Source organism: Sebastes umbrosus, chromosome 12, assembly GCF_015220745.1.
Source record: "Sebastes umbrosus isolate fSebUmb1 chromosome 12, fSebUmb1.pri, whole genome shotgun sequence".
Classification (NCBI taxonomy): Eukaryota; Metazoa; Chordata; class Actinopteri; order Perciformes; family Sebastidae; genus Sebastes; species Sebastes umbrosus.
Window position 1 is genome coordinate 10,370,034 of NC_051280.1, and position 12,593 is coordinate 10,382,626.

Sequence of the window (12,593 nt, forward strand, 5' to 3'; positions counted from 1 at the left end):
CTTTAACCTGGCTTTATCCAATGTTCAGATTTCTGTTCTGGAAAATCGTGCAAATTAGCACATAATTCTTCTTCTTCTTCTTATTGTTATTATTATTATTATTATTATTATTATTATTATTATTATTATTATTATTATATTATCATTATCATTATTATTATTATTATTATTATTATTATTATTATTATCATTATTATTATTATTATTATTATTATTATTATTATTATTATTATCATTATGTTTGCTGTATTTATTAATGTGATGTATGCTTATTTATTTAATTTTGTACCATGTGTACTAGGCTCCAAACTATTTCCTTATTTCCCACCTTGTTGGGTCGGGTGTGTTATTTCCGATGGCACCTAAAAGCATCATTGATAGCTACTGTTTACCATAGCCATCCTGCTGCAGCTAGCTAGCATTACCAAACACATCTGTCACAGTTATAAAGTTATAAAGGTTTAAACTGTTTATTTAGTTTGTCAAAATCAGCCAGTCTACTAGGTGGCTTCTTACTTTGTGTTTGAAGATGGACAAGTTCTTAGTGCGGCTTCCCAAGGGGGGAACACCTACTACATCGAAAAGCAACGAAAAGGTTTACAAACAGGCAACAATTGAGTCTTTAAGGGTGAGTTAAGATAAGATAAGATATTCCTTTATTAGTCCAGCAGTGGAGACATTTGCAGTGTACAGCAGCAAAGGGGATAGTGCAAAAAACAAGATGCATCAGCTAACACAGTAAAACAGAGCTAAACAAAGTGAAACAAAATATGAACCATTTAAATAGAAGGAAGTATAAAAATAGGAGCAGTATATACAGTATTGACAATAAACAGACTATTAACACAATTGCACAAGTGGAAAATGATATTGCACAGTGAGAATGAATGAAATTCCACCTGAAAATATCAGGTTATTGTCAGTTTTTGGTGTGTAAGTGGTCTACTGGGAGCAGTGCTGGTTGTAGTCTACTGGGAGCAGTGCTGGTTGTAGTCTACTGGGAGCAGTGCTGGTTGTGGAGTCTGACAGCTGCAGGAAGGAAGGACCTGTGATAGAGCTCCTTTACACACTTTGGGTGGAGCAGCCTGTCGCTGAAGGAGCTCTCCAGTGCTGAGATGGTGTCCTGCATGGGGTGGGAGTCATTCTCCACCATGGATGACAGCTTAGCCATCATCCTCCTCTCTCCCACCACCTCCACTGTGTCGAGGGGGCATCCCAGGACAGAGCTGTTCTTCCTGATCACTCTGTCTAGCTCTGTGTGAATGATTAGGCAAAGTCAATGTTAGTGTGTGTGTGACCTGTCATTCATCGCCCTTGTGTTTGTTCCAGAGGGTGGTTGTGATTGAGGACATCTGGCGCTACAAGTCCATGTTGGAGCTGCCAGGACAGACCAAAGACAACCTGCTGACTGCCCTGACAGAGCTGAGCAAGAAGATCCCATCCAGGGAGGTGCTCAAGTCCACTAAAATAGGTATGTGGCGATACTGATTCCCCCAGACTTTAGTTGATCAGGCAGAAGACTGAAAACCAGTTCCCATCCACATAATAATATAAAATAAAATGCCTCCTTAATAATAATAATAATAATGAACAAATGCCTCTACAATAACAAACAATTAAGGAAACTGAAATATTGTTTTTATTTTTCCTTTTACCCACCTTTAAAGTTTCCCCAAATGAAATAGACTAAAAGAAATGGGTATAAAGGGTTTCAGTGAAAATCAACAAATGAATAGAAGAACAAAATAAAGCCTGGAGGCGCTAGGTTATCGTGAGGCAAGCCAGATCCTTGCACAAATATTACCTAACGTCCTAGTGCAGGTAACCTAATTATTATAATAATATATATTAATATAATAATATTTTGTTTCCCCAACTAGGACGGTCCACACTCTCAATAAGTAAAACACAAAGAGCACAGAATCTCAAAAGGGCCTAAAACAGACCAGAGTTTCTGGTTTGGCTGACAACATCTGTTGCATTTAGTGAAGGAGAGATCAGAATGACACTTGGTGTGCAGTTTCCCTCCTCTTTTGTGTATAATACTGTGGTTACAAAGAAAGATTTTTGTAGACCTCAATAAGGATTTCTATGTTGTGCTGATTTCATTATTGTGTCTAAACAAAATGTGACAAAAGAGAATACTTTCAGTAGAGGGGGAAGCAAAACACAGTCTGTGTCAACTAACAGGGTCACTGGATCATCACATATAAAGGCACTTTTCGAAGCTGTCTGCTTTTTGTGTTGTTTGTTTGCGCACCAAGCTGCTCTCAACTATCATTTAAGAGCCAGTCCTCACACCCTGCGCAACAGTTGAACTGAACAATCCTCCAATCACTCAGCAATTCAACCAAAAAACAACAGGGAAAAGGTAAACAACGGCATAACGGCACAACTATTGATGTGGAAAAGCATGAACAAACATGCACTGTAAAGTAAAATTGTAAATTGTATTATCTTTCTGCTCAGGATGTAACACAGACTGTAGAACAACCACTCAATTGAATGAACAGCTCATTGGTTGAATATACTGCATGGTTACAAATCCTGAGTTGTCTACCTTTTGCATTGTTACAGCAGCATTATTACTCAAAAGACCAAACACCTATCAACATTTTGTTTACCTCTTACATGCAAATTCACATAACACAAATTAGTTCAACTCATTATGAAAACCTCTCTCTCTCTCTCTTCTAAGGTCACACTGTCAACAAAATGCGGAAGCATCTGGACCCTGAGGTGAGTTCAATGGCAGCAAAGGTTTACACTGACTGGAGGACGTTCATTGAGGAGAATTCCAATAAGCCGTCTATTGAAGTGCGCTCCGACAAACAATCTGAAGGACTTCGGAGCAACGCTAGAAGACTGATGTCTGAGGCCCTGGAGGTCAAGGTGAGGAAGAGCGTCTCAGTGAAGTTGTTGGTTGTGATATTTTAGGAATATAAATTGATGGAGAATCTTATATACATTCCACAAAAAAATGTAGAAAAACTGTGTTAGTCGTTACAAGAAATACAGTATGTTTGCTGCAAGTCCATTGACATATTTTTGTATATTTGTTTGCTAATGTATGTGTTTTTCTTTTCTCATCTGACCCACAGGAGGATTCTGCTCTTATAGACAACATTGAGAGAGAAGTGTTTCACCAGAGCTCCCGGTTAGTCAGCGGTTCATACAGACGGACTGTTAGAGCCTTGGTGTTTGCCTTCAAACACAACCCTGATATCAGAACTCAAGTTAAGGACAACACAACATCAGTCAACCAGCTGGTTTCTAAATACAAGAAATAACTGGTGTTGAAGACCTCTGGTCGTTTTTTTACTTGAAATTTGCAATGGTGCTTTTGATGCATACACATTTTATTAATTTCTTTATTTTCTGTAAAGGATTTATAAAATACTTTTACACTTTGTGGCACATCAGCATCCTTAAACTGTTTTATAAATGCATGTAAATCACAGTCAAGAATATGTAATTTATTGTTAGTGGTGATGATAATGCTGTCCCTTTTGTTCTACAATCATGAAGTTTTTTGTTGATGATATGTTTTTATACTGTTTTTACTGAACATTTTTATACAAAATATGATTGAAAATATGACAACTTCAGCATTTGAGTCCTTTCTTTGTTGCATAAGACCATATGTTTATATATATATATATTACTAAAGCAGCACCAGCCAAACAATAGCTATCACCATGAGAATAACAGCCAGAACACAGATGCTAATGAAGACAATATCGCTCAGGTCGTGAGGCACAACTTCTGGATCCCCTGCTGTGTCTTTACTGTCGTTGTCAGTTTGCTGGGCCTGCTCCTCCAGACGACGCTCCTCTGCTGTAATGATGGATATGGACGCTATCTTCCGCAGGGCGTCACACTGCACTTTATATTCTTGCACGATCTGATGCTTCCCATCAGAGAAATCAATGTAGAGTTTGTTTACCAGCACGGTGATGTTCCGATATTTCTGTAAGGGATCAGGAGAAGCAAGTCAGTGTCTTTAACAGCTGAATTATGGTAAATCATCATATTATGATGTACCAGTAAGTGATATGAAACTAGTCACCTGGCCAGCAGTACCACAGTTGACAAACTGAGCAAGAATCTTATATGAGGTGGCAGTCAACTGGGCTGCACAGGTTGGGTCTCCCAGGTAGATGCTCTCACGGTCCAGCTGAGGTAAGGACTGCTGTGGTATCAATATGGTGAATTCTGATCTTGTGCAGCTAATGTTTACAGGTACCACTTGGATTGAAGGGGGGAAAAAAGACAGTTCACACTTCTTTTGAATGGCAAGTTGTTTCTCAAGATAGATATTTTGCATTTTAGGTATTGAGAGTTACATTTAGCTGAGATTTAAACTGTGAACACTGTAAGCAGTAGAGGGTGTGTGACTTAAACCTGCAGTAGGCAGTTGGCATCATTTGGCAAACATTCCTTAATAACCTTTCAGCATATTGTAATTCAAGTGTTCAGAGAGATAACTAGACTTCTGCACCTCCTCATGGCTCTGTTTTCAGGCTTTAAAACACCTTGTCCGTGACAGGGGACTTTGGCCAATCACAGGTCATTTCAGAGAGAGAGCGTTCCTATTGGCTGTTCATTCAAAGGAGGCAGCTGTCAATCATTTACAAACTCCAATCAAACTAGGCAGCGCTGATCAAATATGAATCAATATTCTGTTACCATAATGCCTATTTCTCACCTCAAATGTTTTCAGAAACATCTTGGGGTGTACTGTTTAGCTGTAAAATGACACCACTGTCGGGATATAGTGACTGTTTTATAAAAATAACTTTTTTTAAATCATATTTGCTCCATTTCTACCCACTGCAGCTTTAAACCTACAGCACCCACACGTCTAAGTAGAATTAACTACATAAGGAACATTTACCTCCAAGATAGGAAGCAGTGAACCCTCTGTGAGCCTCGTTTCTGTCTGTGCTGAGGACCACCAGCAGCTTGTTGCCCTTGGAGACGAGAAAGGGCGGTTGCTCCCTGCCACACCACCGTCCCAACAGGGCGTCCGTCTGACTGTCCCCGTCGTAAACCGCAACCGAGTCGTAGTCGCACTCGTCTGACAGGCTGTTGCGGTCTTCCAAGTCCATGACGGGGAAGAAGAGTTTGATGCGGTACCCGGCTGCTAGAGTGATGCTCCAGTGGCAGTTGATGTTGTTTGGGTAGATGTTTGGGAAATGAGGGCTGCTGAAGTTGGCGTTTACAGCTGACAGGATCTGCTGACATTCACCTGTTAAAGTACAATTGGTAGATAAGTTGGTCAACTTCATTTACTATAGTAATATTATAAATAATATGGTAATATTTATTACTACAGTGAATATACAGTAGTTCCAGCAGTGGAATGTAACTAAGTATATTTACTCAAGTGCTGTACTTAAGTCATGAGGTACTTGCACTTTACTTGAGTATTTACATTTTATGTTACTTTATACTTTTACTCCAATCCATTTTGAAAGTAAATATAATATATTACATAATATATTATATATATTATATTATATTATATTATAATATTATATATTATATTATATTATATTATTAATATATTATATAATATATAATATATTATATAATATATAACTTATATTATATAATATATAACATATTATATAATATATAATACTGTATATTGAAAATAAAAATAAATAAATCAGTATATAAAGTATAGCTACACGTTTACTAGCTACAACATTAAAGTGATGTATATATGCTAATTATAATTCAGTAATATAATATGTATTATTCTGAAATGGGCCATTCTGCATAATGAGTACTTGTACTTTTGGTACTTAAAGTATATTTTGATGCTAATACTTTTGTACTTTTACGTATGAACTTTTACTTGTATCAAAGTATTTTTACACTCTAGTTTTGCTACTTTTACTTAAGTAAAATTCTTAATGCTTCTTCCACCTCTGTGTAGTTCAGCATTGGAGTTTTAGGACGCTGCATCCTCTGTTTGATACAAGTGACTCTCTGTGATGACCCCTGGTGAGATCTTGGGTTTCTCCATTATTAACCTGTGTTTCTCTTTGCCCTGCAGCTGAGTGAGTGGTGTAATCTGGAACACCTAGGTCCGGTGTATCTAGATTATTTAAAGCATGGGCACAGCTGCAGCTCTTTCAGTCCCCGGATGGTTTTCAATACGTTAATTTATGCTTCCTCACATCCTCTCTCCTTGCTTGACTTGGAAATTGTTCCCCCTCTGCCATCATAGAGGATCTTCCAATCCCTTAAATCCAACCAGAGGAGACGAGGAGAGAGGAGAAAGGAGGCTTCTGGAGGAGCTGAGAGTGAGGAAACACTGGTGTATCCTTTGCAGAAGTCTTTTTGGCACCCGCAACGTAAAAGAGACGTGACCCACGGCTGGAATAATCTCAAACCATGGCACTCTACAAATGTAAAAGTTGTAGTTATTTAAGCTGATCAAACTTTCTGCCCTTCACCGTTTGTGTAGTGCCTCACAAGGCGCTGTTCTAACCACATTCTTTAATGATCAATAAGAAAATTATTTTGTATTCAGCACTAATTTGTTGTATTTGATGTTGTCATATAGATAGACAGGAGTGTGTTTGTGTGTATATGATATATACCTCTGAATCGATATATGTCACTCTTTATTTTTACAGTACTTTTCATGCTGTTGTCTCGACTCCTCTCTCCTCGCGTCTTTTCCTCACCTCCTCCACTCGCAGAAGGCAAGGACAGGAATCGAGGAGACATGTTAGCAAAATGAAAAGTGACCCCTCTCTCTGGTTGTCTCTCTGCTGCTCCCCTCTAGACTCCTGTTTTGGTTTGGTTTTAGGTCATGTTGCTGTACATACAGTACACTACTGACACCACTGACTTCCACACCCCATACTTTAAATATTCAGTTTTCGCTTTAATTTGTCATATAAAGCATCTTTTGTTAACATTTCATCATGGTGTGTCTCAACAAATAGGGGTTTGCCCATTAAGGTTTATTTGGTAAAATTTTATTTTTAGTTTTGAGTTGATTGTGCAGCTGATTTGGTGATTTGATCCAGCTGCATGCTGGTTTTTGGCTACGTGCTTTGGTCTTTGTGCTCTGGTTTCTGTTTCTTTTTTTTTACAAAAGTAAAAGTTTATGTTTCTAGAAGTATTTTACTGGCAAAAAATATATCTCCTTCAGCTTAAGGGAATAGGAAAAATGCTTATTCATTTTCTTGTTAAGAGTTGGATGTAAAGATCAATACCTCTCAGACATGAAAGTGGTATCAATCTTCTCATATAACTCTTGCAAAAAAAAAAGAAACTACGCATTTTTCCCAAGAAGTCAAACTATTTATTTAAAAGCATGGCATTTTAGATTTTTTAAACGCTTCTGTATGGGGGACGGACCCTGTCAAAATAAAAAATGAATGAATAAATAAATAAATAAAAAAGGAAATTTAATAGAAGAGTAAATAGATAGGTGAATTAATACAAAGGTAGACACATGTTATCAGTCATTTAATGCCTACATTTATTTTTTATATATTTTTTTGATATATTATCATTTTTAATTTTGGCAGGTTCCATCCTCCATACTTATAGGCAACCTTCAAGTAAAGATTAATGATTACAGGGAATTTAAATACGTGTCAAGGATTTTAGGATTTTCACTCTCTTGCCAATTGGTTTGTGCCCAACAAGGTCAAATATAGACAGTCTGCGAGGAGCTGTCCAAAAGTTATAACGCAGTGTTTCAATTGGATTCAAGTCTGGAATTTGGCTAGAACACTCAAGGACTTTTACTTTGGGGACTTTTGTTCTTGTTCGTGGTAGGGATGGTGTGAGACGGGTGATGAGCTCTGCTCTATTCAGCTTTTAGTGTAGCAGAGGTGTTCAATTTTCATTTCATCAGATGACAGGATCTTTTGTGTCATGTTCGAGGTCTTTCATGTGCCTTGTTTCAAACTTCCAGTATGATGTAATGCGTTTTTTTCCCCCTTCTTCCTTGGATTTCATGGCAGCTTTTCTGCAGTGAATAGGCGAATGAATAGGATTACTGTGAATGATGGTTGCTTTATGTAAAACCCAAAGTCTAACAGAGTAATAGTATGTCAAGTTGATAATTGTCCTCTTTTAATTTCCAATTCCTGCAGTTACACCAAACAACACTAAAAGGCAAGGTCAATACCGAAAGCACTTAATGTTGCATACTGGTGTGAAAAGTTTATTTTTTGAATACAACTAATCACATGAAACTTTCCTACCTGAGTAATAGTAGGCCTTGAACCCACGCCCACCGATGTTGAAGTCAGACTTGAATATTACCAGGAGATGGTTGGAGGTGGTGACTATGTTGGGGGGTTTATCCGCCCCGCAGAATTTGCCCAGATGGCGATGGGTGACTGTCGGGCCGTCAAACAGGGCGACAAAGTCAAAATTACATCCCTCGTTGTTTTCCAGCTGGAAGTCCAAGAAGACGAAGGTGACCACACTGGTGTTGGACACGTGGATGGACCAAGAGCAGTCGGCCTTGTTGCTGTACTCCTGAGGGTAGCCTGGACTGGAGATCACACCTGAGAGGCCAGTTAGAACTCCACCGCACATATCTAGCAAGGATAGAAGGAAAACTCACATTCATCCTTACATTTTTCGTTTTGAAAAAGAGTGACACCACAGATGACAGTTAAAGGAGCGGTGTGTCACATTTAGGGGGATTTTATTGGCAGAAATGGAATATGATATAAATAAGTATGTTTTCTTTAGTGTATAATCACCTCAAAATAAGAATCGGCGTGTTTTCGTTACCTTAGAATGAGCCGTTTATATAATACATATGGGGCGGGTCCAGTCTTCACTGAGCCTGCTGCCATGTTTCTACAGGAGTCCAGAACGGACAAACCAAACACTGGCTCTAGATAGAGCCTTTCTCGTTTTCATGTTTTTGCGGTGCCACCATAGTTCTACACGCTTGGCACATGGGAGAAGCTGGTTGCCATTAGTTGCGATATGCAACCTCACCACTAGATGCTGCCAAAGTCAGACGGCGGCTGGTGGTACCACAGTTTTGCACTCAGCAGCTCACGTTCCCGCAGTTTCATAAGCGTGGCCTTAAGGTAACAAAAAAATGTAAATGGTTCCCTCCTGAGCCAGTGGTTGATTTGTCCGTCCTGGGCTACTGTAGAAACATGGCGGAGCAACATGGCGGACTCCGTGATGAGGATATCCCTATGTAGACATGAAGGGCTCATTCTAAGCAAACGAAAACACAAACATTTTTAGTTTCAGGTGATTATACTATAATGAAATATTATATTCCGTTTTTGCTAGTAGATCCCCTGAAATGCTATGCACTGTTCCTTTAAGGTCAAGAAGATTTATTAAAAAGCCGTGAACTATGGTATTGCCAGAAAAAAATCAACCCACGTTTTGGGCAGTTAGCCCACTGATCCTCATCAGATTGCATCAAATATAAGGATTTACCTTTTCTGTATCCGACACTGAAGCCCCTGTAGGCCACATGGCGGTCTGAATGGAAGATGATGGACATGACATTCCAAGAAGAGGTGAACTGCGGAGGGGAGATGTCACCACAAAATGTCCCGAGGAGGTTCCCCTCATCCTCAGATATGCCATTGTAGATCTTGATGTAGTCGTAGGCGCAGTTGGCGTGGTACTCCAGCTCAAAGTGGTGGAAGGTGAGGAGGACGGAGGAGCCCTCTGCCACCACTATTAGCCAGGAACAGTCAATGTTGTAGGGATACAGGCCAGGGAAGTTTGGGCTGGAGATATTGCCAGATGGAGCAGAGAGTATTCCTCCACATTTGACACCTTATAACAACAAAACAAGTTTAATTTCAGCACAAGAGGAGAAGATACTGAGTACGATTCATGGCTCTTTCCTTGCTTACTTATTTATTTTTTCCAGCCACCTGATACAACCTCTGAAAGTGCATTACAAGCTGACATTGAACAATTGAGGCCCAACTTTCTCTGTATATACAGTACCTGCAAGATAAAGCACTTCCATCAAATTTAAGCTTTGCTCCATCAAGATAACAAATTGCAACTCACCTTTTTTAGAATCAGCCTTGTCAACAAGCAGTAGTAAATGAGTCAGTATAGCCACCCTGAGACTCATGTTGTTATTGTTGATTCGGCTTTTGTCACGCCTTAGCTACAATACCAGCAGAGACAAACAACGGCAGTGTCAGAGCGCGCAGCCTTGAGACATCAGCAGTGAAGCCCGTAGAGGTAATAGGACTTTGAAAAATTCATCCACAGCCTGAATGAGAAACCTGATACCTCCGCAGGCCACGCTTTGCTCTCTAAATTTTAATGACTGATATCCAATGAGCATGAGTGGCTTGTCAGGACACTGTTTGGAGAGATGCCATACATTTTTAATGATGCTCTCACACACAGACACACACACACACACACACACACACACACACACACACTGAACACCAGCTGCAAGTGGAGTTGATAAAGAGACAAGAAGAAGGAGAGGAGGATGATCACATTTGTGACTAATATAAATGGCTTCATTAGAGTGATGTGAGGGAGCGAAGAAGAACTATTGATGTCGTGGAGTAAGGGCCACCGTGTAGACTTTGCTTTTCTTGTGTAAAAGCAGCTTGAGCACGACACAAAGACATCAATATCTTAACTTTCAATAGGAATGTAAGCCTATGAAGAAATGCACAGTTGTGTTAGATGTGTCTAGAGTAAGAAAAAAAGATAAGTATCTCACTTTATTGGATTTTTTAAATTTATTTATATAATTTATTTAACCAGGTAAAAGCAACTGAAATAAAAAATCTCTTTTGTGATGGTGACCTGACCAAGAAGGCAGCAAAAGGGACTGTTTGTAATTTCTTACACGTATAAATCACCCGGGTCGGTGACCAATGCACGCGCTCGTGTGTGGCTACGCTGTTCAGACAAGACTCCAACACAAACTACACGGAAGCAACAAAACCGCAAAGTTCTATCTAGTGAAGCCCGTCTTGCTAAACAGTGTTGGCCGCGGTCAGAGGACGCGGGGGAGACCGTAGCTTTGGTCTCCAGGGCCGGAGTCTCTGCTCCCCTGCTCCTCTTCCTGCCTTCACTCAGCTCGCTCCACCTCAGGTGCATGCACGCACACTACACACTGCAGAAGACTTCGTAGCTCTGAGAATATCTAGTGAATGTACAGTGGATGTTTGTGCAGAAATAAATGCTGCAGCTCCTCCAGACCAACAGAGGTTTCCCGTGTCTTGTGAAGTGACGGGGCTCCGCAGCGAGAAACGTTATCGTTGTTTTCCCTTTTCCCTCAGACCGCGATCGGGAGGCTGAAGCAGGAAAAGCCAACACTAGGATCAGCATTGATTCATGGAGAGACCTTCGTCTGGTCAGCTAACGTTACTGCCAAGCCGGTGAAATATAGAGTGATATTGTGGTTTTAGCTGACGTGTGTCGCCTATCTGTTTTGAGCGATGCTCGTTCATGTCTATGTAGAGCGAGCACAAGCGCGAGCCCGACGCTGACTTTCGTTGACTAAACGGCCACAGGTGTCACTGTTAACAAGCATTTCTGATTCTTACAAACAGTCCCTTTAAACGTCGAATGCATGTCGATTTCATACATATAATAATACAAAAAAATACATTACAGAGTAAAAAAAGTCCACACATCAACAGAAGACATACATAGTGTATAATACATGTCGATGAAAAGGCAACAAGACGTGACAATATTGTTACGCATTGTTGCAGGAAAAGTTTGTGGTTAAAACTAATGTTAAAGGGGCTCTATGTAAGAATCAGGAATTGCTTGTTAACAGTGACACCTGTGGCCATTAAGTCAACTACATACAGCATTCTGTTGTCCGCGCTTGCGCTTGCACTACGTAGATGCGAGCATCGGTCCAAACAGTGAGGCGACACACATGAGACTGACCGTGATTGACCGTTAAAACCACAATGTCACTATATATTTCACATGCTTGACAGTAATGTTAGCCTATTAAACGACGGTCCCTCCATGTATCGATAATGATCCTCGTTTTCACCCAATGTTGGTCACTTTCCTGTTTTATCTAGTGAAGACGGGCTTCACTAGATATGACTTTGTTTTTTTATGCTTGGTTGCACACTGTCAGCCCTGAAGCGGAGCTGAAGACAGTTGAAGTGATGCGTCACGCGCACTCACATCCGTTGGATTTTCCCGATTGAGCTTATTTGATTGCACCTCTGCTCCATTATTTCATCTAATGAAGCAATTAAATTCATTAATTATTATTTCAAATGTTTCATTACAAGCTAATTGAACTATAGACAGCAGAAGTCACTGCATAGGGACTCCTAAGCCAGGTCACCTCTCTCACAGATGCAAGCATTTTCAACGCAAATTTTGTTTACACTCTACTTTCTGTTTCTGAGAAAGATGTTGCAATGACTCTCAGACAGAGATTTTGTTGAATTTGCAAAATGCCAATCACATCCCCTGACTCATTCCTCCTGGTTTGGCAGTCTTAATAACTGAACAGTGCAGACATATGTAGGCAACAATAATCCTGACTCAGTGAAGTGTATAGCAGACAGGGAGATAAAGTACTCTTAGTAAAAACCTAT

General features: G+C 39.8%; 2 protein-coding genes and 1 long non-coding RNA gene across 3 annotated transcripts; 2 read left to right on the plus strand and 1 right to left on the minus strand.

Moving 5' to 3' along the window:
• The first annotated feature begins 236 nt into the window (after window positions 1-236).
• On the plus strand, window positions 237-3,608 carry tceanc2 (transcription elongation factor A (SII) N-terminal and central domain containing 2). The gene is made up of 4 exons (XM_037786259.1): window positions 237-628; window positions 1,330-1,471; window positions 2,699-2,892; window positions 3,102-3,608. The coding sequence occupies exons 1-4, from the start codon at window positions 530-532 to the stop codon at window positions 3,288-3,290; spliced, it is 624 nt and encodes a 207-aa protein (XP_037642187.1). The 5' UTR covers window positions 237-529; the 3' UTR covers window positions 3,291-3,608.
• Window positions 3,356-10,117, minus strand: cdcp2 (CUB domain containing protein 2). The gene is made up of 6 exons (XM_037788116.1): window positions 10,051-10,117; window positions 9,460-9,807; window positions 8,244-8,585; window positions 4,898-5,251; window positions 4,070-4,248; window positions 3,356-3,970 (listed from the first exon to the last, which is right to left on the minus strand). Exons 1-6 carry the CDS (start codon window positions 10,115-10,117, stop codon window positions 3,665-3,667), a joined length of 1,596 nt encoding a protein of 531 aa, XP_037644044.1. The 3' UTR covers window positions 3,356-3,664.
• On the plus strand, window positions 5,883-7,144 carry LOC119497843. The gene is made up of 2 exons (XR_005209005.1): window positions 5,883-6,424; window positions 6,654-7,144. It is a non-coding gene; the product is annotated as an uncharacterized LOC119497843 (long non-coding RNA).
• Window positions 10,118-12,593: the final 2,476 nt, after the last annotated feature.

Bases quoted from the DNA above. Each gene is read 5' to 3' on its own strand.
- tceanc2 (XM_037786259.1), top strand. From the start codon at position 530: ATGGACAAGTTCTTAGTGCGGCTTCCCAAGGGGGGAACACCTACTACA. The intron at 629-1,329 runs GTGAGTTAAGAT...TGTTTGTTCCAG, and splicing joins CAACAATTGAGTCTTTAAGG to AGGGTGGTTGTGATTGAGGA. The intron at 1,472-2,698 runs GTATGTGGCGAT...CTCTCTTCTAAG, and splicing joins GCTCAAGTCCACTAAAATAG to GTCACACTGTCAACAAAATG.
- cdcp2 (XM_037788116.1), bottom strand. From the start codon at position 10,117: ATGAGTCTCAGGGTGGCTATACTGACTCATTTACTACTGCTTGTTGAC. The intron at 5,252-8,243 runs GTAGGAAAGTTT...GTACTTTAACAG, and splicing joins CAAGGCCTACTATTACTCAG to GTGAATGTCAGCAGATCCTG. The intron at 3,971-4,069 runs GTGACTAGTTTC...GATCCCTTACAG, and splicing joins ACTGTGGTACTGCTGGCCAG to AAATATCGGAACATCACCGT.